The sequence below is a fragment of the Conger conger genome, chromosome 15, assembly GCF_963514075.1.
Source record: "Conger conger chromosome 15, fConCon1.1, whole genome shotgun sequence".
In the NCBI taxonomy this organism is placed as follows: domain Eukaryota; kingdom Metazoa; phylum Chordata; class Actinopteri; order Anguilliformes; family Congridae; genus Conger; species Conger conger.
This window is the reverse complement of record NC_083774.1, coordinates 6810847-6835594: the sequence shown is the minus strand read 5'-3', so window position 1 is coordinate 6835594 and position 24748 is coordinate 6810847. Positions and strand designations below refer to the sequence as shown.

The 24748-nt window shown below is 47.3% G+C and overlaps 1 protein-coding gene across 1 annotated transcript; it reads left to right on the top strand.

The window, feature by feature from the left end:
- Nucleotides 1–9081: 9081 nt before the first annotated feature.
- LOC133111956 (D(4) dopamine receptor-like) lies at nt 9082–22910 on the top strand. Its single transcript, XM_061222605.1, has 4 exons — nt 9082–9350; nt 13087–13199; nt 15169–15782; nt 22708–22910. The coding sequence occupies exons 1-4, from the start codon at nt 9111–9113 to the stop codon at nt 22908–22910; spliced, it is 1170 nt and encodes a 389-aa protein (XP_061078589.1). The 5' UTR covers nt 9082–9110.
- The last annotated feature ends 1838 nt before the right edge of the window (nt 22911–24748 follow it).

Here is a 24748-nt window from a genome sequence, read left to right as displayed (position 1 = left end):
CCTGTAATGCCCTGCAACTCCCTGCAACTCCCTGCAACTCCCTGCAACTCCCTGTAATGCCCTGCAACTCCCTGCAACTCCCTGCAACTCCCTGTAATGCCCTGCAACTCCCTGTAACTCCCTGCAACTCCCTGTAATGCCCTGCAACTCCCTGTAACTCCCTGCAACTCCCTGTAATGCCCTGTAACTCCCTGTAACTCCCTGTAATGCCCTGTAACACCCTGCAACTCCCTGCAACTCCCTGTAACTCCCTCCAACTCCCTGTGACGCCCTGTAACTCCCTGCAATGACCTGTAATGCCCTGTAACTCCCTGTAATGCCCTGTAACTCCCTGTAATGCCCTGCAACTCCCTGTAACTCCCTGTAACGCCCTGTAACTCCCTGTAATGCCCTGTAACACCCTGTAACGCAAGCCCCTGTCCATCCGGGGATTGGTAAAAATACAGGGAAAGTCAGACTGCAGACTGTGCTTCATGGCTGTTAAGGCCTGTCCACGCCACAACCATAACAATGACAGTGACGAATGATATTGTTTGGATTAGCTTCTTTTACAGCTGCATGAATGATAGAAACACTGTCAGCCAATTAAAATCCATTTGAATTTATGGGCGTCATGTTGAATATGGCAGATAACGTAGCCCGAGAGACTATTTACAGAACGTTTTGGTTCATCGGTGTGGATGCTCACATCGTTATCATCGCAGTCATCGTTTATAAAAGAGACCGGGTGCTTCGTCACCCTTTCGTGAATCAGATCGTTATTTAGAAGTCGAAAGCAGAGAGGGTAACAGAGAGAGAGGCCAGCTTGGAGGGTGTCACAGCTGAGGGGAGAGCCCATTTCTAAACGCCCTGCAACTCCCTGTAACTCCCTGCAACTCCCTGTAATGCCCTGTAACTCCCTGTAACTCCCTGTAATGCCCTGTAACACCCTGCAACTCCCTCCAACTCCCTGTAACTCCCTGCAACTCCCTCCAACTCCCTGTGACGCCCTGTAACTCCCTGCAATGACCTGTAACGCCCTGTAACTCCCTGTAATGCCCTATAACACCCTGCAACTCCCTGCAACTCCCTCCAACTCCCTGTGACGCCCTGTAACTCCCTGCAATGACCTGTAACGCCCTGTAACTCCCTGTAATGCCCTGTAACTCCCTGTAACTCCCTGTAACGCCCTGTAACTCCCTGTAATGCCCTGTAACTCCCTGTAATGCCCTGTAATGCCCTGCAGTGCCCTGTAACACCCTGTAACACAAGCCCCTGTCCATCCGGGGATTGGTAAAAATACAGGGAAAGTCAGACTGCAGACTGTGCTTCATGGCTGTTAAGGCCTGTCCACGCCACAACCATAACAATGACAGTGACGAATGATATTGTTTGGATTAGCTTCTTTTACAGCTGCATGAATGATAGAAACACTGTCAGCCAATTAAAATCCATTTGAATTTATGGGCGTCACGTTGAATATGGCAGATAACGTAGCCCGAGAGACTATTTACAGAACGTTTTGGTTCATCGGTGTGGATGCTCACATCGTTATCATCGCAGTCATCGTTTATAGTTATGGCTCTTGGCGTTTGACGAGCTGGCATGCCGGTTTTCTACATTATGTTCCGGGAGAATCATTTTCAAAAGGTCCAAAAGAGCTCCTTCTTAATCATTACACTACAGTCCCCGGGAGGACCAGACAGCTGGATACAGGTAATTAAAGCGTGTAACCAACAGCTCTGCTGGGCAGCCAATGGGGTGCAGTCAACGGGACGCAGCCAATGGGACGCAGCCCAGAGTAATGACCCAGTGGGTTGCGGCTGAACTGAGCTGAGCTGTGTGATGCAGCACACCCTGGTCACCGTCAATAACTCACAGCGTTGCCGTGGCAGCGACAGAGGGGGGCGTGTCCCGTGACGTTTCGGGGCCGAGGTCAGGAAAACAAGGGAGCACCGCGTGACCGTGCCACCATCGTAGACATTCCCAGATGACCTTTGACCTTTGAGCTTGCGTGACCTTGTGAACTCTGTTCGGGGCTGAGTTTCCAGGAGAGTCAATTACTCTCACATCAATTACACACAGCATCTGACACTCATTGGCCGGAGCACACACGAGGAGATGCACACTGATCTCACACAAGTGTTTCCTCCAGAATTACTCAGCCCACACTGCACAGCGTAATCCCCCCTGAAATTATACAATATACAAAACATATACAAACACAGCACTGCTCAGGCGTTACTATAGCAGCATCCGTAAAAGGTGCCGGAAGACAAAGGAAAACCGGACAGCGGGGGGGATATGACGAAATTATGGAGCCTACAACTCAGTGAAAGAATTCCGACAATAACACCCCCCCCCCCCCACACACACACACACACACACACACACACCCCACTCCTCAAAACAAATCACAGCAATATCACAAATTGGGTGAGTGAGGTAATAGAGACATTATCCCGGGGAAAATTGGGGCGAGCAGATTTTCCAAATTAAATCTGCAGCATGAGAAGCGTGAGCGGTTGATTAAACCGCCAATTTCACGCGGGGTTCATGACCGGCCTGGCGGGCCTCTCTCTGATTGAGCGTTTCACCGCCGAACCGCCCTGCTTACATACCGGCACTGAGAGACGCGGGGCAGCCCTCAGCCCTACACGCGCCCGCTCCTACCTCCTGAGCTAAAGTTGCCATAAGGTCCTGAGCTTCAGAAAGTTTTTATATTTTTTTTATTTATTTTATTTTATTTTTAAATCTCCTGGCCAACAGGAGTAGAAGTAATGGAGATTTGACAGATAGCCGCGCAAATTGAGCATGTCTAGTGCAAGGAGCCCGTGGAGGGATTTTAACCCCGGCCCTCTCACAATGTCCAAAGAATTGCCAGACGAACACGTTACCACCCAGCTTAAGGCAAACTCATCCCTAGCCAAGGGCAACCACGCTCTTTTGAATTTGAGAGTTACATCATCGGGGAGCGTTGTCGTGGTAACCTCCTTCAGGCCTTCGCTGCACCTCACACAGGGCTTCAGGGTGAACTGGCGGAGCTGGACAAGCTCACCCTGTTACACCCCCCCCCCCCCCCCCCTCGTACCGTGCATGAGTTTCAAATTCATATGCTGTAATACACTAATGAAATACAGAACAACCTGTACTTTCACTTCTGCCAATGAGAACCTTGATTCCCTTGATACTTCTGCTGAGCGAATGGCAACTCTGGCACTGACCTTCTGACCTTGGCACTCGCGTATGTACGTACGTACGTAAGTATGCAAGTACGTATAAATAATATAACAGCAAGAACAGGCCTTTCAGCCCAGCAATGCTCGCCTTTTCCTCCCACTAAATTGTACCAACTGCTTAGTTTGCCTGAAAGCTAAATAGTATCTAGCACCGTATCGAGCCTGGTGCCGAAATAAAAACCCCAGTGTTTCTGCCTCCGCTAGTGTCCTGCCAAAGCTATTCCACACAGTGACCACTCTCTGTGTGAGAAAAAAAAACAAAACTTCAGCCTCAATCGAGCGTGAGTGGTTGATTAAAGTTGATTAAAGTCAATTTCACCGAAGGGTTCATGACGGGTCTCTCTCTGATTGAGCGCCTCACTGCCGCTCTGTTCACACGCCGACTCTGAGAGACGCGTGGTAGCACTCAGCACTTGCTTCGTTTTTCTGGAATCTTCCAGCTGACAGAAGTGATGGAGATTTCTCAGAGCTTTTGTGACCCTTCTCCTCCGCCCAGTCTCATTAAACAATGTGTTTTTGCCCACAGAACTTCCGCTCACTGGATGGTTTTTCTCACCATTCTCTGCAAACTCTAGAGATGGTTGTGCATGAAAATCACAGGATATCAACAGTTTCCGAGATACTCAAACTACTCTGTCTGGCACCAACAATCATTCCACGGTCAAAGATCACATTTCTTCCCCATTCTGACATTCTGAACAACAGCTGAACCTCTTGACCACATCTGACTGCTTTTATGTATTTAGTTGCTGCCACAGGACTGGCTGATTAAATATTTGCATTAACAAGCTGGCGTACAGGTCTACCGAATAAAGTGCTTACTAAGTGTATATTACATTGTTTCCAGGCTTCTGGTATTTATCCAGTTTCTAAAGACCGTCTGGAAAATACTTGCGCGGTTTAAAAATGATCTCACGTAACTCTAAAGCGAGTACCCTTGGGAATATGCCATCGGGACCCGCTGCCTTATTTGTCTTCAGCTTATATAATTGACCTCGTACTTCTTTATCCCCCATCTCAATATCGGCTAAAAGACATTCTGAGTATCGTTTGCGTATCATCTTCAGTAGACAGCAGCACGGCGTACACGAACGGCCATTTTAGTGAGGATTGAACTGCGAAAAAAGGACCGGAATCTATCGCCGCGGGGAACGGGGCCGACAGGTGCTTTTATTTGTTTGCGGTGAGAAATGAGAGCAGATAAAGGCTAATATCTCCAGTTCACTCAGGGCAGGAACGGCATTACTCACGCGCGCTGCGAGCCGGGCCTCAAACAGGCTTTGGCACAAATCGGCTGCTCAAATACCAGACAGTCCTCCAGTCACACGCAAGACAGCATTCAGGAGATATTCCTTTATCATCACAGCCAGAAATACTTCTGCCATTCCCCCCCCCCCCCCCCGATGGCTTCCAAATTATTTACTTGGTTGATCTCTAATCGGGAGTGTCTTACAGGGTTTCGGCGGCAGGATAGATTAAAATTGCAAGAGGAACACTGAGAATGTAGAATACAGAATGCTACATTAGGGAAGGGAGCAAAGTCAAGGAGCTCAAGGTAAAATGAGCAGAATACAGAGAGAACAGATTACATAGGATTAGATAGCAGGTGACAAGATTCTGTATTAATCCACGCTTTGATTCATGAACGCCTGGAAAAATGTCTGCAGGCAAGAAATGTCGACAGATACAGGACACAATCACCTGCAATGCAAGCCTCACAGCTCACTATGATGAACACTGCAAGCGAAGCAGCCTCATCATTGTAAAATGTAAATGTAATAATTTTATGAGTGCAGATAGCCAGCCACAATGCTAAACTAGCATTCATCTGCAAAAACTGAAAGACCGCAGAAATCAGCAACATCCAGCATCCACATCCACTTACAATGCTCCCAGAACCCGCCATTGCTCCAAAAGAGCAGTAGCATAGCATGTAGCAGCCTGCAGCATAGCATGTAGCAGCAGTAGCATAGCATGTAGCAGCCTGCAGCATAGTATGTAGCAGCAGTAGCATGTAGCACATCATTCATTTTAACAACTACATATTACAAACTCGTTTTAAGTTTTGGTTTGCTAATGTATGAATATTTACAGTGGTGTGGAAAAAGTGTTTGCCCCCTTCCTGATTTCTTATTTTTTGCATGTTTGTCACAATTAAATGTTTCAGATCATCAAACAAATATAAATATTAGTCAAAGACAACACAAGTAAACACAAAATGCAGTTTTTAAATGAAGGTTTTTATTATTAAGGGAGAAACAAAATCCAAACCTACATGGACCTGTGTGAAAAAGTGATTGCCCCCCTGTTAAAACATAATTTAACTGTGGTTTATCAAACCTGAGTTCAATTTCTCTAGCCACACCCAAGCCTGATTACTGCCACACCTGTTCTCAATCAAGAAATCACTTAAATAGGACCTGCCTGACAAAGTGAAGTAGACCAAATAATCCTCAAAAGCTAGACATCATGCCGAGATCTAAAGAAATTCAGGAACAAATGAGAAAAAAGTAATTGAGATCTATCAGTCTGGAAAAGGTTATAAAGCCATTTCTAAAGCTTTGGGACTCCAGCGAACCACATTGAGAGCCATTATCCACAAATGGCGAAAACATGGAACAGTGGTGAACCTTCCCAGGAGTGGCCGGCCGACCAAAATTACCCCAAGAGCGCAGCGATGACTCATCCAAGAGGTCACAAAAGACCCCACAACAACATCCAAAGAACTGCAGGCCTCACTTGCTTCAGTTAAGGTCAGTGTTTATGACTCCACCATAAGAGAGAGACTGGGCAAAAATGGCCTGCATTGCAGAGTTCCAAGACGAAAACCACTGCTGAGCAAAAAGAACATTAAGGCTCGTCTCAATTTTGCCAGAAAACATCTTGATGATCCCCAAGACTTTTGGAAAAATACTCTGTGGTCTGACGAGAAGGTGTTGCTTGGAAGGTGTGTGTCCCATTACATCTGGTGTAAAAGTAACACTGCATTTCAGAAAAAGAACATCATACCAACAGTAAAATATGGTGGTGGTAGTGTGATGGTCTGGGGCTGTTTTGCTGCTTCAGGACCTGGAAGACTTGCTGTGATAAATGGAACCATGAATTCTGCTGTCTACCAAAAAATCCTGAAGGAGAATGTCCGGCTATCTGTTCGTGACCTCAAGCTGAAACAAACTTGGGTTCTGCAGCAGGACAATGATCCAAAACACACCAGCAACTCCACCTCTGAATGGCTGAAGAAAAACAAAATGAAGACTTTGGAGTGGCCTAGTCAAAGTCCTGACCTGAATCCTACTGAGATGCTGTGGCATGACCTTAAAAAGGCGGTTCATGCTTGAAAACCCTCCAATGTGGCTGAATTACAACAATTCTGCAAAGATGAGTGGGCCAAAATTCCTCCACAGCGCTGTAAGAGACTCATTGCAAGTTATCGCAAACGTTTGATTGCAGTTGTTGCTGCTAAGGGTGGCCCAACCAGTTATTAGGTTTGGGGGCAATCACTTTTTCACACAGGGCCATGTAGGTTTGGATTTTGATTTTTTCTCCCTTAATAATAAAAACCTTCATTTAAAAACTGCATTTTGTGTTTACTCGTGTTGTCTTTGACTAATATTTTAATTTGTTTGATGATCTGAAACATTTAAGTGTGACAAACATGCAAAAAAATAAGCAATCAGGAAGGGGGCAAACACTTTTTCACACCACTCTATATACATTACATTTAATGCATTAGTAGTTGTCAAATACATTAACAAATTCAAAAGTTAATTTCATGCTTAATTAGTGCTTTTGTACATAATTAATTCATGATTAACAACTACATTAGTTTATGCCAATTCATGAACCATACTATGAAGTGCGATGAGTGCAGTAAATAGTTTTAGAACAACAATAGAACAACACTCATGTGTTACATGGAGTTGTTTTACATGGTTTTTTTTAGCATTGTGAGCAAGCTGAAAGTTACACCAGAGCCTGAATAACTTACATAGCCTGGGGTCATTTTGAATCAGCGACACAAACCGCTTCACAAACGAGTCCTGTTTATCCCCTGGACGTGAGTTTAAATGCAGTCGGTGAGTACTGAGGAGGGACGTATAGTAGTATTCCTTTTATTTATTTATGTATTTATTTATTTATTTTTATTGAACTATGACCCACTCCTGGGATTTTCGCTCAAATTATTGACGATTATGATTTGCGTTTGACTATTCCCCAGTCACACGCAAATCATAAAGTAACGGAGGTAGTGTTCCCGCAGACACAACGCGCAAATGTTCCATTCGTGTCTTGGCCTCGCGTCACACTCTTTGTTGCCCGCAGCAACCTACGCGCATAAAAATTGATTGTGAGTCAAGAAGGTGATTTGGACGCACTTTCGCGTCATCATTCACTGGTGGCAAATGGCGAAATTAGCATGGCCAATGTGACGAAACATCTCATCGCCAACTTTTATAACTGTTCTCTGACTGCTAAGATGGCAAAATTGAGAGATATTAGGGAGATGGATTTCTTTAGCGCGGCTGGAAATCTTCAACAAATAAAGCTTAAATGTGGCAATTATCAAAACCCGTTTTAAATTGGCTGAGCCCCCTGGTCAAAACCATGAAAGTGCGTCACGTGTTTTTCACAGGTTTTTTTTTTTTCCTTTTCTTTTTTTTTGAAGGACGAACGGAACAGACCGACTGGGCGAATACAGTGAGGACCCCGGAGAAAACAGATTAAACAAACAGAAGACGCAACAGAAAATTGTTTAGATACCTTCAAAGCTTTATTCAAATAAATTCAAATTCATCATATTTTCGTCATATTCAAATGGTGAGCTTTTCAAAAGAATAATCGATTAAACTTATACACATTTGTATTGTTAATTAACAGCTATTCATATTGCAATATTAATTACTGTATTGTATTTAAGGAAATGCACGTACATAAAATTAAAAGAACAGTACAAGATATACTACCGAACAACACATTTTCCCAATAAATAAAAAGCCTAATTATCGTTCTTCTGTTGATCAAAATAGCCTACATTCCATAAAAAAATGACATCATTTATTGGAGCATTAACACCGCGCGCTTACGGACAGGATTAATGTCACGGGGAAGAAACCCCCCACCCTCCCCTCCAATCGTGACATTCTTCACATACCGTGACTACATCGAGTCCGGTAGTCTACATTACGGTCAACAAGCCCTTCTCAAACCACTCATTCTGTGTGATAACTCCATATAAAAAAATTTTGGTCATGAATAACGCGGTCTACTTTCGCTGGCTTCCAAATATCCATCTCGGTTTCATGCTGAAGGAGGGCGAGTCACATGCCAGCTGCAAAGAGATTTACGCTGCTGGATTTGGGACCGTGCTTCGGATAGACCAACGCAGAACCACTTGAATAACAGTGTGACTGCCAGTGAAAAGCCAGTGCGCGCAATAAAAAGGCTGTTTCCGGCTCAATGCATCACGCGAAAATGACCGGATTTCACAAATAACTCCTACCTTCTTTACATGTTTCATATTTCGTGTTCAGTTTGGTTTTGTATCATTTTGTATTTTCAGTTTAATTACGTCTAAGTATCCATGCATCCATGCAGTGGAAAGGGAAAGGAAATAGGTGAGTCTTAAAAGTTTCGTAAAACGGCCAGATTTTCTGTGATGCACTGGAGAACTGTCCACGGCCGGTGGTGCTGAGTACAAAGCCAGGCGCACGGCTGACATAAATCGCGACACAGCGGGAGTTCACGCCGGCTGAAACTTTCGGATGACATACATCCACTCCAACCAGACTTGTAGAAACGATGCCTAGATGCCCATTTCAAGGAAGCCGATTGTGTTCGGACCAGGAGGTTTAGAGGGAGGCTGTGTCAACGAGAGGACGGCTGACCGCAGACATGTCAGCCAACCTCACCGGTTCCAACCAAACCGCGCTCCCGAACACTGACTACAACTTTCCGGCTCTGGTCTTCGGGATATTGCTCATTGTCGTTATCATTTGTGGGAATCTGCTGGTGTGCCTTAGTGTTTACACGGAAAAAGCTTTAAAAACTACGACCAACTACTTCATAGTCAGTTTGGCTGTTGCAGACCTGCTGTTGGCTGTACTGGTGTTGCCACTCTTCGTTTACGCGGAGGTGAGTGCCTACAAGCCTACACATTACACATGGCAAAAACGTATCCATACGCACGTATAATAACATATACGTACTTATACCAAATATTAATTGTATTTGAATTATAATCGTTGTTTTAATGAAGGCGTATATAGCAACTTGCTGTTATGCTTGATCACTCAAAGGTAGCTGCAACTACACTGCAAATAACATCTGTGCCGGAAAAAGCATAAACGTGCCCAAGGAGGGGTCCCGTTTGTGATTAAAATGCATTGCTTTCTGTACAATGTTTTCATTGGTTTCATGTTTTTCATTTTGTTCTATAGAAAAGAAAGAAGTGAATCGATTTAAAGCCTACTTCTGGTGCTTTTCAGTAGTATCAGACCGTGATTGTGATCAGATTGCCAGTTACACGACCCCTGTCCCTTCGTAGGAACATATAATGAAAAATGACATTTGACAAGGAAACGGTAGTATTCACTCAAGCTCACACAGTCTTACGTGTCTGCGTTAAAACCAGACGGGACAATACCACAGTAACAAGAGACGGATGTGATCGCGGAGTATCCAAAATAGGACGAGGTTGCAAGGATATTCGGGTACTTAGAATGCAGCCAAAGACAGACACATCCAAAATCACTATTAGAAAAAAATAGTCTCGCTTCGATCACATCCGCAGCCTATAAGGAAATTGAGACACGTAAAATCGTAACTTCTTCGTCCATAAATAGGCAGCCCGTAAATTTCACGTCTATATTTTGTCATCCAAAACATGTTCTAAAGGTTTTCTGATCCGGCTGTAGCATTGGTATAGACTCGAGTAAATAGACGAATCGAGTAAAAACAGACGTTTTAGCTACTTTTCCGAGTCAAAAATAACTGGGGAAATAAATAAATATGAAGAAAATAACTAACCAACTCTTTATTTTATAAGCACCGCTCATTCAGGAGCCCCTTTCAACTCAATGCAATTAAAGCCGAGACCAAATTTTAAGGGTGCGTTGAAGAGTGTGATTATTTCCACCTCCGAGAAATGAATGATGCATGTAATGTGAAGTGAATTCCTGAAGGAAAACAGTCTTATTTCAGGGTTTTATGTTTTGGCTTCTGGCAGCCTGTTGCTTGCAAAGTGTAACGATCGGCACGTTATCTCCAGCATCACGTTCTCCCATTGCCTGCAGACTTTACATTCTCCCACGGCAGGCAGACTCTTTATCATAGTCGCCTACAGTGACAACTAAATGTCAAAATCTGCGTTACGTAACGCATAGTGCGCCGACATAAACACACCTGCAAACACCCCCAGGAGTCCGTTGGTATACATCTCCATATACAAAATACCACTAACGAGGAGATGTTTTCTCACACCTCAACTTCGTAATAGCTTCTGCTGCAGTTGAGAGTCAACTGTGGGAATTCAAACTGACATCCGCCCCCCCCCCGCCCCCCCCGCCCTCCCCACCCCAGCCACGCGCAGCCGTCTGCGCGCCCCCTTTCCTCGCATAAACGCACGCACCAGCGCCCAACGCACAATGGACATTTGTCCTGATCGTCGCTACGCCCCAAAAAAGCACCGCGCAGGTTCGTTTCCAGACCATGGAAACAGAGTCGGGAGAAGTGCAGCCAACTGAACATTCCTTTCTGAAAACACTGGTCACTGTGCTGACCTCAGATCGACCGGGGGAGGGGCGTGGTCTTAGTACTTTAAGGGCAAATACGGGGTCATTATGTTCAGAAATAGGCCAAATCTTTTATGTAAAATGAAAAACAAAATGTAATTATCAAAGCAATAATAGTAATGAGAATACATAATACATGAATACAACAACAATCTCAAAAAGACAACAGTATTTTTTCCTGAATTTCTTTTCCTTTCTTTTTTTTAACTTATACTGTGCTCTATAGCGTCACCATGTGATTCAATTGGAAAAATCCTTTGGAGTTTGGCTCCTGACCTGAGTGCCAACTTGCCAAATTCCATCAATTTATGTTGAACCATTTGGGAATTATCTGCATTTTGTAATGTCACAGCCACATTAATACATAACAGGTTCTTATTCATTCATATTTTAATGTTTCAAAATATTGGATGAATGAAAAAAATAAAAATAATATTTCAACCTGTCCAAAACATCAACATGGTAATCCCTAGCATACAATTTACACGATGATCTGCCGTTGCTAAGGTTGTCACACGCCCAGGGACAACAGATTGGGTGATGGTGGCCCTATTTTTTTTTACCTATGAGAGACTGACACATAGATATAGCATGCATATCAGTCAGTCAAACGCTTGGGGAGATTTACACCATTCTGGTTTTTAATAGCGCCACCTACTGGCAAAGTGGTGTCAAGTCCTGCACTTTATGCCAGTGCTCATCAGCTCTGCTCCTGGAGATCGCCCACCCTGTTGGTTTTCATTGCCATCCTAATTTGGCAGACATGACTCCGTTAATCAGCAGCTCGACAGTATCTCTAGCCATAGAACGAGGTGTGCTTTTTCAGGGCTGGAGTGAAAATCAACAGGGCGGTAGATCTCCGGATCTCGGTTTTATTATTGCTAGCGTTACGTTCGATGAGATGGTTTTACCACTACCTTTGTTTGTCTCATCAGAATAATTAAATTAATTAAAGGTCCAAGTTCTTATCTCTGTGGTCATTCCAAGAGCTTGGAACTGTACGTCCCTCTATGGTTTTCAGCGCAGGTGTCCCTGGTTCTGATGATGCGCTCTCCTGCACGTCGCTCTGGATCTCTCTGGAGTGTCTGCTAAACGCCTGCAATGGAACAGGGTGGGTTATCCCTACCTGACGACAGTGGTCTTCAGTTCTGGTCCCCGGAGAGCCGCCTTGCTGCCTTTTGTTGGTTACTCAGCGCTTAATTGAGCCAATTAAAGCGGTTTATTACACGGCTAACTCACCTCACCTGGGTTCTTGGCTCTGAATTGGTTGCTGACGTTAAGGCGAAAACAAACAAAAACCAGCACACCCGGCGGCTGCCCAGCACCAGGAATTAAGATTACTGCGTTACGGTTTCAGAGATCCACAACCTATTAGGGGAAACCAAAAAAAAAAAAAAATTGGCTTCCAGCACTTTGTGTTCTGAGCCCTAATAATAGTAGAGGTGACCAGAGAGGAAATGTCCCCCCCCCGCCCCCCCGCTCCGTTCCGGTGAGAGCTGAAATGTGGCATGAAGCAGAGAGCCCGTAATTCTGCCAGCCCTGGGGCGGGACGGCACCACCCCGTTAATGAGGAAACAGCCATTTCACAGCGCCAATCTGGAGCGGGACACGGTGGGAGCAATGTGCGGAGGAGAAATGGACACTCCAGACTGATGGGTGTGTGTGTGTGTCTGTGTGCATGTCTGTGTATGTGTGTGTGCATTTGTATGTGTGCATATATGTGTGTGTGTGTGTGTGTGTGTGTGTGCGTGCATGTGTATGTGTGCCTGTGTGTTTATGTGTCTGCGTTTGTGTGCACGTGTGTTTACTGTATGTGTGTGTGTGTTTATGTGTGCGCGTATGTGCATGTATGTCTGTGCGTTTATGTGTGCATGTGTGTCTGTGTTCATGTGTGCGTGTGCCTGTGTCTGTGTGTATGTGTGTGTATGTGTGTGTGTGTGTGTGTGTGTGTGTGTGTGTGTGTGCATGTGTGTGTATGTGCGTGTGTGTGTGTGTGTTTTTGTGTGCGTGTGTGTCTGTGTGTTTATGTGCGCATGTGTGTCTGTATGTGTGTGTGTGTGTGTGTGTGTTCTGTTCAGTTTCAGGGTGGTGTGTGGGCCCTCAGCATGCTCATCTGCGATGGACTGATGACAATGGATGTGATGCTGTGCACTGCCTCCATATTTAACCTGTGTGCCATCAGCATCGACAGGTCAGCCCCCCCCAACACCTGCACTCCTCCTAACACCTGCTCACTCCTCCCCAACACCTGCACTCCTCCTAACACCTGCTCACTCCTCCCCAACACCTGCACTCCTCCTAACACCTGCTCACTCCTCCCCACTCCTCCCCTACACCTGCACTCCTCCTAACACCTGCTCACTCCTCCCCAACACCTACACTCCTCCTAACACCTGCTCACTCCTCCCCAACACCTGCACTCCTCCCCACTCCTCCCCAACACCTGCTCACTCCTCCCCAACACCTGCACTCCTAACACCTGCTCACTCCTCCCCAACACCTGCACTCCTCCCAACACCTGCTCACTCCTCCCCAACACCTGCACTCCTCCTAACACCTGCTCACTCCTCCCCAACACCTGCACTCCTCCCAGCACCTGCCCAACACCTGCACTCCTCCCCACTCCTCCCCAACACCTGCACTCTGTGCTGGAGCAACACTCTGCTCCGCCCCACTGAATGCACAGGCCACTGCCATAAAGCAGTTCACTCTGGGTTCATGGGTTCATGGGTTCATGGGTTTCCAGTGTCTGATGAGAGACTGACAATAGCCCCCTTTCCACCGCCTGTGCTCTCAGTTGTAAGCAATGCACAGATTGTAAAACTAATGAGCGTACAGACAGCTTCACATGTCACAAAATCGAGACTCCCAAGGCACACAAAAAATACATTATAGACTGCAATAACCAGAGTGGCTGACTCACCTGTAAATAGACACAGTTCCTGCCCGCGGTCAGCTCCTACAGACCAGGGGAAAAGGGGCCAGCGTTAATCTTTTTGGAAAAATCCCCAAGAACATAGAGCGGAACTCCACAGACCTGTTAGTGAAACAAATGAGGTCTGTGAGACGGTCCTCGTTAGGATGACGAATGTTAACGACTCCGAACGCCAGGGGAATCCTGCCACTTCTACGATCCCTCTCCCAGAGTGCAACAGCAACCTCAGGCCTGACTCTAGTTTTGTATGTGTAATGCCTTTTTTTTTGGAGCACTTGGAGTTTAGGTTCCAAAGTTTAGAGTTTTGTGAGTTTAGAGCCAATACTGAATGTTACCCACCCCCAACAAAATCCTCCATGACCAAAATTCACTTCAATACTATTTTGGAGGCATTCAATAGGCCAGGCCTGATTTGGAGGCGGCATTCGATTGGTCAGGCCTGATTGCAGCTGTTCAGGCTCTGTGTCACAAAGATGCAAAAGCCAAGAAACCAGAGGGTCAGACTGCCACTAATTCTAGAAAGCGTTAACCAAGGTTACTGTACACCAGGGATCAGCAACTCGAGGGCCCAGAACTGCTGGTTTTCCACCCGCCCTTTACCTGGGAGTCAGGTGTGAGGATAGTCAGGTCAATCAGTAGCACTAATTACCCAGGATAAAATTAAACCAGGGCTGGATTTGGATTCCAGTGCCAGATTAGATAATCTGTAAAACCTGTAGATTGGATGAACTCTTACAGCATTAAGCCAGAGTCCAACAGGGACAATACGCACACTCAAAGAGTTAAGGACACACTGTCAGAAGTGGATTTTACCCTGCTGTGAACTCTTTAACCAAGGATTTTGGTCATGTTACAGTTTTGGTGTCCTTTCCAGTACAGATACTATTGAAAGGCCTTCCCCCTGCTTAGTCAAATCAACTGTAAGTCACTTTGGATAAAAGCGTCAGCTAAATAAGAAATTATGCAGCAACCTGTGGCCTAGTGACAAAGGCGCATGATTCGGACCCAGAAGGTTGGTGGTTCAAGCCCCCATGGAGCCACGATAAGATCAACACAGCTGTTGGGCCCTTGACCCCATATTGTTCCCGGCAGGATTGTCCCCTGCTTAGTATAATGAACTGTAAGCGTCAGTTAAATAACTGTAATATCATTTTCATGCTTTGCATATTTGCACGTATCGCTGCTCCATCTTACCCCCCCATGTTGCCCCCCCATGTTGCCCCAGGTTCATCGCCGTGTCCATCCCGCTGAACTACAACCGCCGGCACGTGGACCAGCGGCAGGTTCTGCTCCTCTCCCTCACCTGGGTCTCCGCCCTGGCGGTGGCCTCGCCCGTCATCTTCGGCATCAACGACGTGCCGGGGCGGGACCCGGCGTCCTGCCGGCTGGAGGACGACCGCTACGTGGTGTACTCCTCCGTGTGCTCCTTCTTCCTGCCCTGCCCCATCATGCTGCTGCTGTACTGCGGGATGTTCCGGGGCCTGCGGAGGTGGGAGGAGGCGCGGCGGGCCAAGCTGAGGAGCGGGGGCGGCGGAGGCGTTCAGGGCAGGAGCAAACTGCAGCGGGCCGTCACGCTGCCCCGCCTGACCGCGCCGCCCCCGTCCCCCGACATCCAGCGTACCCCCCACCGGCCCTCCGACCTCAAGCTGGAGGAGCTGGTGCGCTACCCCACCGCGCCCGGCTGCCCCTTCCCTCCCCCGGGGTATAAGGACGGCCCCATACACACCCTGGCCTACCCCGACAGGTGCTACGCCCACCCCCACGGACACCTGAAAAAGAAACGCGCCAAAATCAACGGCAGGGAGAGGAAGGCCATGAAGGTGCTGCCTGTGGTTGTGGGTGAGTGGCTCTGCTGTGGAGAACATACAAACACACACACACACACAAACACGTACACACACACACACACACACACAAACACACACACACAAACACGTACACACACACACAAACACACACACACACAAATACACACAAACACGTACACACACACACAAACACACACACACACACACACAAACACGTACACACAAACACACACACACACAAACACACACAAACACACACACACAAACACACACACAAACACGTACACACACACACAAACACACACACACACACACAAACACAAACACGTACACACACACAAACACAAACACGTACACACACACACACATACACACACACATACAAACACACACACACACACAAACACGTACACACACAAAAACGTACACGTACACACACACACACACAAACACATACACACACACAAACACACACACACGTACGCACACACACACAAACACACACAAACAAACACACACAAAAACAAGTACATGTACACACAAACACACAGACACATACACACAAACATGTACACACAAACACATACATACAAACACACAAACACATACACACAAATGTAAATGGTTCAACAGTACCTGTCCGCAGCAAATGTTTGTCATGGGTGGGACTGTAGGATAACAGGGCAGTGGGCTTGTATCTTGGGGCACTCTCGAATAAGGGCCTTAACCCGAATCCATTCAGGTCATCTAAAATAACCTAGCTTCATAAATATCTGGCTGTATGAACTGTATGAAAGTGTAAGCCGTGTATGGATAATGGATGAGGGCTTCCGCTTATGGCCTCAAAGTAAACGATGGCGCTGCTGTTTTTGTGGCTTTGTGACGTTTCCCCACCCAGTCTGAGTATCCTCAGAGTTTGGGGGGTGGAGAAGTCTCTGTTCTTCAGCAAGCCTTTGCAGAATGCGGTCAGAAACTCACCATTTAAGATTCATGAGTCCCTTTATATCATTACGCTCTAACTCCAACACCAGGCTGCAGACTTAAATAAAATATCATAACCAATTTTCCGGCACCTTCAGAGGACCAGACCGGTTCTGAGCATCTCCTGAATAAGGCTTTCATGATTCAGCGCCACAGGGCGTTATGTTTGTCTGAAGAGGGAAGGGCATCTTTTGCTCCGGAGAATCTGATTTATGCCGCGACTTAACTTTGCGTCCACCCGTTCGCGTTGCGGGTGCTTCGTCCCAGAACGTTTTGTTCCGTAAAAACTCGATCGGAGCCTCCGGAGTGACCTGCCGACGGGCTGCCGCCTGACCTCAATCCGCCCGCCGCGTCAAAGCCGGACAGCGAGCTCTGCCATCGACAGCTAAGCCACTGAAGCAACAGGCTCATTCATCAACCTCGCTGACGTTCCATACAGGCTAATCGATAGGCTGGAAAAATTCTCCCGCTCACTGGGTTTTCCTTGTTATTCTTTAAAAAAAAAAAAAAAAAAAAAAAGTTCAGCTTTTTCGCACAATTCTTTTCTCTCAAACAGAGGAAGAGAAATTTTAAGTGGGCCAAACCATGAAAACAATTGACTCGCTTGTCTACGGTCGGCACAGAAAGTTTCTCAATGTTGAATGAACAATGTTGAAGAGTATAAAATACTCTTGTCGAGTGGGCAAGCAGGAGGGCTTCTAACCAGAAGGTTATAGGTTTGAAACACATTGGGCGAAAATATTTGATCCCCAATGCCATGTGCTTCAGTGTAGGCAGCTGAAATACAATAAAGACACAACCGTTCCTGGGAAAAAACAATCACATAAATACCGCAACCCTTTAGACACCAGGAATATTCCTGCTATTATTACTGGCAAGAGTACCAGGTGTTGAAGCCCCACCCCTTCCTGTTCCTGTTGGCCCTCTAAAGATCAGCGGAGGTGTTTGTCATCACCATGGCAAAGGACAACGCATCACCGTCATACAATCACACCTGTGATTGGATACTTTAAATAATTTAGACATCCGCAAAGTTCCCGCAGTTTCCCCGAACCATTTTAAAAAGAAACTGTTTTCATCACTGTTCATGAGAAATCCTTCACAGTACACAACCGTACTGCATAAACTTTAGGATATCCCACTGATAATTTCTCAAGGATCTCTAGGCATGTCTTCAGACTTTAAAAGCATCGAAAGAGTACTGTAAAAATATTAAAAACCCAAGTTTCATACAGAGCCGCATACAGAGGTGCAACTCACCATATAATATGAATAATTAATAATTAATACACCTCTTGTCTTGTTTATTTCTCACTGCTTGTCTAGCGAAAGCAAACCATATGACCAGCATGGGCGCCTGATCTAATCTCCAAGACCAAAAGCAGGAAGCCAGAAGTACGGCTTATTAAGTATTGTTTTTTGCTCTAGGGGGGGGAGGGTGAATCTATAATTCAGGGCCCAACCTGTTTCAGGATGAAATCCATGAAAACAGTGCTGAACCAAAAGCAGCATGTTGAGTGTAAAATCAATTCTGACAGACGCGTTTTAACTCTACTAGCTCCCCTGAGTGCGTATACACACGGTTGGCATTCTGTAAGAGCAGATTTCACAATGAGACTATATTCCTCTTTTCCGACACCACTTTTTAGGGTAATGGAGTTCTTCAAAATCATTTTTTAGATTGAAATGTTCTTTGCCAGTGCCTTCAGCCAGAAGAAAAGAAAAAAACTCCTTAACAGTTTTAAGAATTGTGCTCAAAAAAAGAAAAAGTTCTGAGTTGCTAAAGCCTTTTAGCCTCTAGGTTTTCACTCCAACCCTAACAAAGCACACCCGATTCAACAGCTAGAGCAGGGCTGCCCAACCCTGTTCCAGAACGGTAGATCTCCAGGAACAGGGCCGTTGTGCATTAAGCCTTCAGGCGGCAGGGCTAGGTCTCCAACTCGCTGCCACGGAGGGCAGTGTGTTTGCAGGTTCTCATTCCGACCAGCTAATGCCGCCTTAACAGATTCAAATGACTCATTCAGCCGGGTGCATTTCATGTCAGCGAAGCACAGAATATGATATAACCAACGGTTGTTATTTAGACAATACGATCCGCACATTTCTCTTCATACGCATTGTGCGCAAGCACACAGCCCTAACTCAGCGAATAATTGAACTAATTATATAATGGAAACCGGCGCACACACACGCACGCGTGGCCCTGAGATCGACACCGCTGCTTTCAGGCGAGCGGAGCTGGGACACGTTCGCGTCCTCTCTCCCTGCGCTCTGCACTCCGAGCACAAGCCCAGCCGGGTCCGCGGAGCGCAGAGCAGACCGATAAATCACCCTCCGCTCGCCACGGGCACCGCGGGTTAGCACGTTAGCACGTAAGCGCCGGCTCCGCTCGAGGAGCAATCCAGAGAAATTCCTCTTCTCTGGCAGGCCTAATGAGTCTCCGACGTCGTCCTTGACCCCCTTGACCCGAAACTGTGGCTCTTAAGCTCGGAGCGGGGACGGGAAGGCTCCCAACGGGGAAGGGGGTCCGGGGGCGAGGTGGGGGAGGGGGTGGGGCGTGGGACTGGAGGAGCGCAAGGCAGGAAATTGTGTCGGATGATCCTGCCGAGCTCAAAGCCAGATGTCGAGAGAATCGCACAGGACTGACAGCAGTGAAATGGGACGCTACAGTTGGGGGGAGGGGGGTGGAGTTGGGGGTTTAGGATGGGAGGGGTGGAGTCAGGGGTTTAGGGGGGGAGGGAGAAACAGATTCGCTCCCATGCATACAAGAAGACGGGTGCAGCTTTGACCCAAATCGCAAAAAAACAACATCAGACCTTCTACATGTCTGCGTTTAAATATGAACAGAGAGCATCTACTGATGTTAGGGCGGGGGGGGGGGGGGGGGGGGGGGGGGAGGTCTCACAATGGTGGGCTGTCAATCCCAAACCAATCAGAACAAATGAAAAGATTTTTTGCTTGCTGCCCCAAAACACACCGATTGGCTGAAATCAGTGGAGCACTGATTACTCACCGTGAAGCTTCACTGTCCGTCACAGAGGTGGTCTACAGACCAGGGGCGCCCAATCACATGTCACGGAGGGTTTTTCATTCCAACCAATCACTACACCCGCTGATTCCACAAATTAGTTCCATCCTCTCTGTTTGAAGGCGTGTTAATTAGTGAAATCAGCAGGTGCAGTGATTGGTTGGAATGAAACCCCCCCCCCCCCACGACACATGATTGGTCTAGAGCAGGGGGGAGCCCAAAGTCAGTCCACAGACTCTGTCATAGGCTGCAGTGGAGAGGAGAACAGGTTCAGAACGGATCCGCTCCACTCAACACGGGTCTCCACTGACGCGGCCGATTAAAACAGGAACATTCCCAGCAATAAGGCGCCTCTGCTCGTAAGGGTCCCGGAGGGGTTGCCTGGCGGTTAAGGCGCACGACTGGCTAATTTGAAACCGCTAGACCAAATCTCGGCCCGACAGGAAATGACACAAACACAGGCATTACATGAGATGTGCGAAAACCTATTTGAAGGTTCCGAGGATGTTTCTGCGGAAGCATTAGCATTCACACGGAAAACTCACCTCATCAGGCTGCACCTTTCCCTCCCTACCTTACCGCTATTAGCCATGTGAGCTATGTGTACGTCATAGGTTATAACTGCACTCATGTATCATTGTTTCAGTATACAGAGTATTCTAGCTGCCAACCGTGGTATGCTACTTGGAAAGTTGATTTATTCTTCAAGGGTTCAAGTTTTTATCAAAGTGATCACGCTAGGACTTGGAACTGTACTTTCCTCTAGGGTCTTCAATGCACTTGTCCCTGGTTCTGATTTGCACTTTATTGTATGTCGCTCTGGATAAGAGCGTCTGCTACGTGACTGTAATGCAACGTAATGGAAAGTCACTGTGGTTATTAAAGATCCCATTACACTCATCATAATGAGCAGGGGTTTCCCTGGTGTCTTGGCCAAATTCCCAAAGTGGCTCGTTCAATCTGCGAACGAAGAAATATGCAATTAGAACTTAAAGTTCTCATGCTGATTTAACAATCACGACTGGTGATTAAAAGCAGTGGAGTTCTACAATTTGAAAAAAACAGTATTCTTCAGAGGGTTAACTGACCAATTCTGTGCAGAAAAACAGTGAACCCCGGCAGCCACTGTGGTGCTCCAGGACCAGGGGTGTTAGCCTGTACATTAAAATAATGTGGTTAACAGGCCACTTGTGCAAAAGCAATGCAAAATGGCAGCACGACTGCAGCAGGCAAACAATGTCAAACAAAAGGTGAGCTCTGACAGACCACCATTCACCTGCGGAGGGGACCCTGTGCAGGTACCACAGGACAGAGCGTTCAGCGCAGATCTCAGAGGAGGCTCCAGGCATTGAGGCCTGCCCACCGAACTGATGAAGAGACAAACACAAAGGTGCCATCGCCTCCGACTGTCAACGTCAATCTTTTTTTTCTTTTATCTTTTTTTATTTTTATTTTTTTTTCCCCTTCTGGTAAATGTCTGCTCCAGCCTTCATAGCGAAGGTCACCCATTAAAGTGCCATCGCTTATTCATGAAGACGTGCGTCTCCGCGTCTCAATCACGCGTGTACGCGGCGCTGGCAGCGTGCCACGAGGGGAGACACGGGGGGGGGGGGGGGGGGAGGGTGGGGACGGAGGCACACGTACCTGTGCGGAAGCGCAGAGCGCAGCCCTCTCTCTGCGGCGTGTTTGTGTAACCACCGCATACGAGCGGCGGATGATGATGGACGTCGGTGCTATTTAGGGACCGCCGAATGACTGATCGCAAGTGACCGGCTGCATCTCATCTCCTTAATCTGACGCCTTTCACCACGGTCGCATCGACCACCTGGCGGGTTTTCGGGTTCATCAGCGCCGGGGGGGGGACGGGGAGGGGCGCTCGGAGGCACGAGGGAACAATGAATTATTCCTCATCCTGATTGAATTGTGCTACGGTGGCTCTCCGCAGCTAACCTCGTTAGGAGGGAAAACATCTGCGTTCCGATAGAGAATCACGTTTCCGTCGCATACTTCACCCACCCCCCACCACACACCCCCCTCCGGTATTTACGGAAAACCCATCAGCATTCCGGAGCCCTGGAGCTCCGGGGACGAGCCGTCGCGGCAGCCCGCGATATCTCCGCCCGGCGCGTACGTTCAGGAGGCAGGGATAATTCATCTCCGCAGCCTCGCGACTTCGCTTCCCAGAGCGGAGCGCTGAGCCGGCCTATTAAACCTGACACAGTCATGTGCGTTACGCTGACATCCACGCATGCTGAAGAATGTTCTCAGAGGGACAGTGGGAGCCGGCAAAAACTAGGCAGGACAACGGCAGAGACCCGCGGGTCCATCGGACAACCCACATCCCAGTCCGGGGATCCTGAGACGGGTCGGCTTCACAGGCAGAAATTAAGCTTGAACTAAATTGAGGGTTATATGGTGAATCTCCATTCAGAATGTGGTCTAGGACAGTGGTCCTCACTCCTGGCCCCGGAAAGCCGCATGGTGTGTGCTGGCTTTCGTTGTGCCTCACCTGGTTTCTTGGGTCTGAATCAGTTGCAGATATGAAGGCAAAAACAAAAGCCAGCACACCCTGTGGCTCTCCAGGACAAAGGAGTGAGGATCACTGGTCTAGGATGAGGCTTAATCTGTGTCTGTGAAACTGACCCTCTGTGTTTTTATGTTTTTTTTGTTTAATGAAAATGTTGAAAAATTGAAGTTGCAGATGTCTTACGGTATGGTACGGTAGTTACAGACTTGGCCCATCTACCTTGTGTTTTGGACTTATGTTCATGGCCTTACAACCAATCATATGTGAATTTTAACTCATCTGACCTGGTTTGGTTGTTTGTTCTATGACCTTGATATGCACCATTTTGTAAGTCGCCCAAATATAACAAAGTAATGTCAGATGTTGGCAAGATGTTGGCACCGAGGTGTATTTGACGGGTACCCCCCTGTCGCCCCCCAGGTGCGTTCCTGTTCTGCTGGACGCCCTTCTTCGTGGTCCACACCACGCGGGCACTCTGCCGGTCCTGCGACATCACGGCCCAGCAGATGAGCATCGTCACCTGGCTGGGCTACGTCAACAGCGCGCTCAACCCCATCATCTACACCGTCTTCAACACCGAGTTCCGCAACTTCTTCCGCAAGTTCCTGCGCAGCTTCTGCTGAGGGGTGGCACGGTCACGCGCTGACCCCGGGCCGCCGGCACCGGGACGGACTGACGGGGAGGGGCAGGGCAGCACGGGGGGGGGGGGGGGACTCGGGCGGATTAAAGGCGCTCGCGTGGAGCCCCGTGGCGACTGCGGTCGACGGCTCCACAGGGCAACGCGCGATTGGCTAACGCGTCGCCCAGGTTACGTGACGGGTCCAGTCGGTTTTTTGGGGCCCTGCATTTCATCCCTCTCCCTCTCCATCGCCCCCCTGCTGGCACTGCGGTGGACTTACGTGACGTGAAAGCTCTTCGTCTGACACAGTGCCACGCCAGTGTGGCTGCAGTCCGCGCGGTGAAAAAGCAGCAGTCGGTGACTCCGGGTTTCACGGAGGAGAACCGCAGATCGTCCACACCACACCCTCCTGAATCGGCAGCGAAGATCCGGAACCATCCGGAACTATCGGGACGTCCCAAATTAGGGTGGGGGAATGGACACGTTCAGCACAGCATCGGGCACCAATATTTTCAATAAATAAATAAATAAAGCACAACAATGCCATGTTTTTTGTACAGCATAATAAATAAATACATCTCTGTATAAATACGGACTATATCTTGCTCAAGGTACACGTCTGTTTCATTTGGTGCCTCTTCCTCTGGATTTTGAAATCGTGCTTAACATGACTGCCACAGCCGTATGTTAATCAGCCCTTTGAAGAAGCCATCTTTCCTGGAGCTGTAAGTGGGACAGTGAAAAGGACACAATGAAACTAACTTTATCACCACTGCTACTGGCATTTGAAAGGTTGCAGCAGGTTCTTTTATTTTCTATTTGAATAGCACTCTTTTTTTCTTTTTTTTTTTATTAAACATTTTTCACAAAAACGCCGAGAGTGCTGTTGTGCAGGGGGGGGGGGGGGGGGCAGGGGACACTCGAACAGGAAGAGGAAACATCAATCAAAGAGCGATCGTGCGGGGACAGAGCCGGCCTGTCCGACCCGTCTCAGACCTGATAAAATAACAAACCACCGAAACGCCCGGGAAGCAGAGCCCGATTCTGATCAGTCAAAACCTTTAAGGAAAAAAACAAAAAACTTATGAAATGTGAAATAATGTGTCAAGTTATGACAGATGATCACTATCAAGATGGAAATATGCCTTCCACCAAAAACAAACCAAAAAAATAAATAAAGTGCCTTGTTGCCAAGCAACTCGACACATTTATAGAAAACGGGTCTCTGGCATGAACACAGACCAAACTGAAGCCAAACAAAGCGTGTCAGGTCATGAGAAATGGTGCTGCCAAGTCAACAAGCACAGTTTTACTTACAGTGCGATTAACATCATTAGACATGTTTTTGTGAACACTCCTAAAAACACCTTTTGATGTGTTAATGAGCAGACGACTTCAGAAGACTGACGGAAGCTTCAGTGTTCTTCAGTCACGGGTTCCACTGCAATGTTGTTTGGCTATGGGTTCCACTGCAATGTTCTATGGTTACGGGTTCCACTGCAATGTTCTACGGTTATGGGTTCCACTGCAATGTTCTATGGTTACGGGTTCCACTGCAATGTTCTTCAGTCACAGGTTCCACTGCAATGTTCTTCAATCATGGCTTTCACTGCAGTCTATTTCAGCCACTGCAATGTTATATGGTTACGGGTTCCACTGCAATGTTCTTCAGTCACAGGTTCCACTACAATGTTCTTCAATCATGGCTTTCACTGCAGTCTATTTCAGCCACTGCAATGTTATATGGTTACGGGTTCCACTGCAATGTTCTTCAGTCACAGGTTCCACTACAATGTTCTTCAATCATGGCTTTCACTGCAGTCTATTTCAGCCACTGCAATG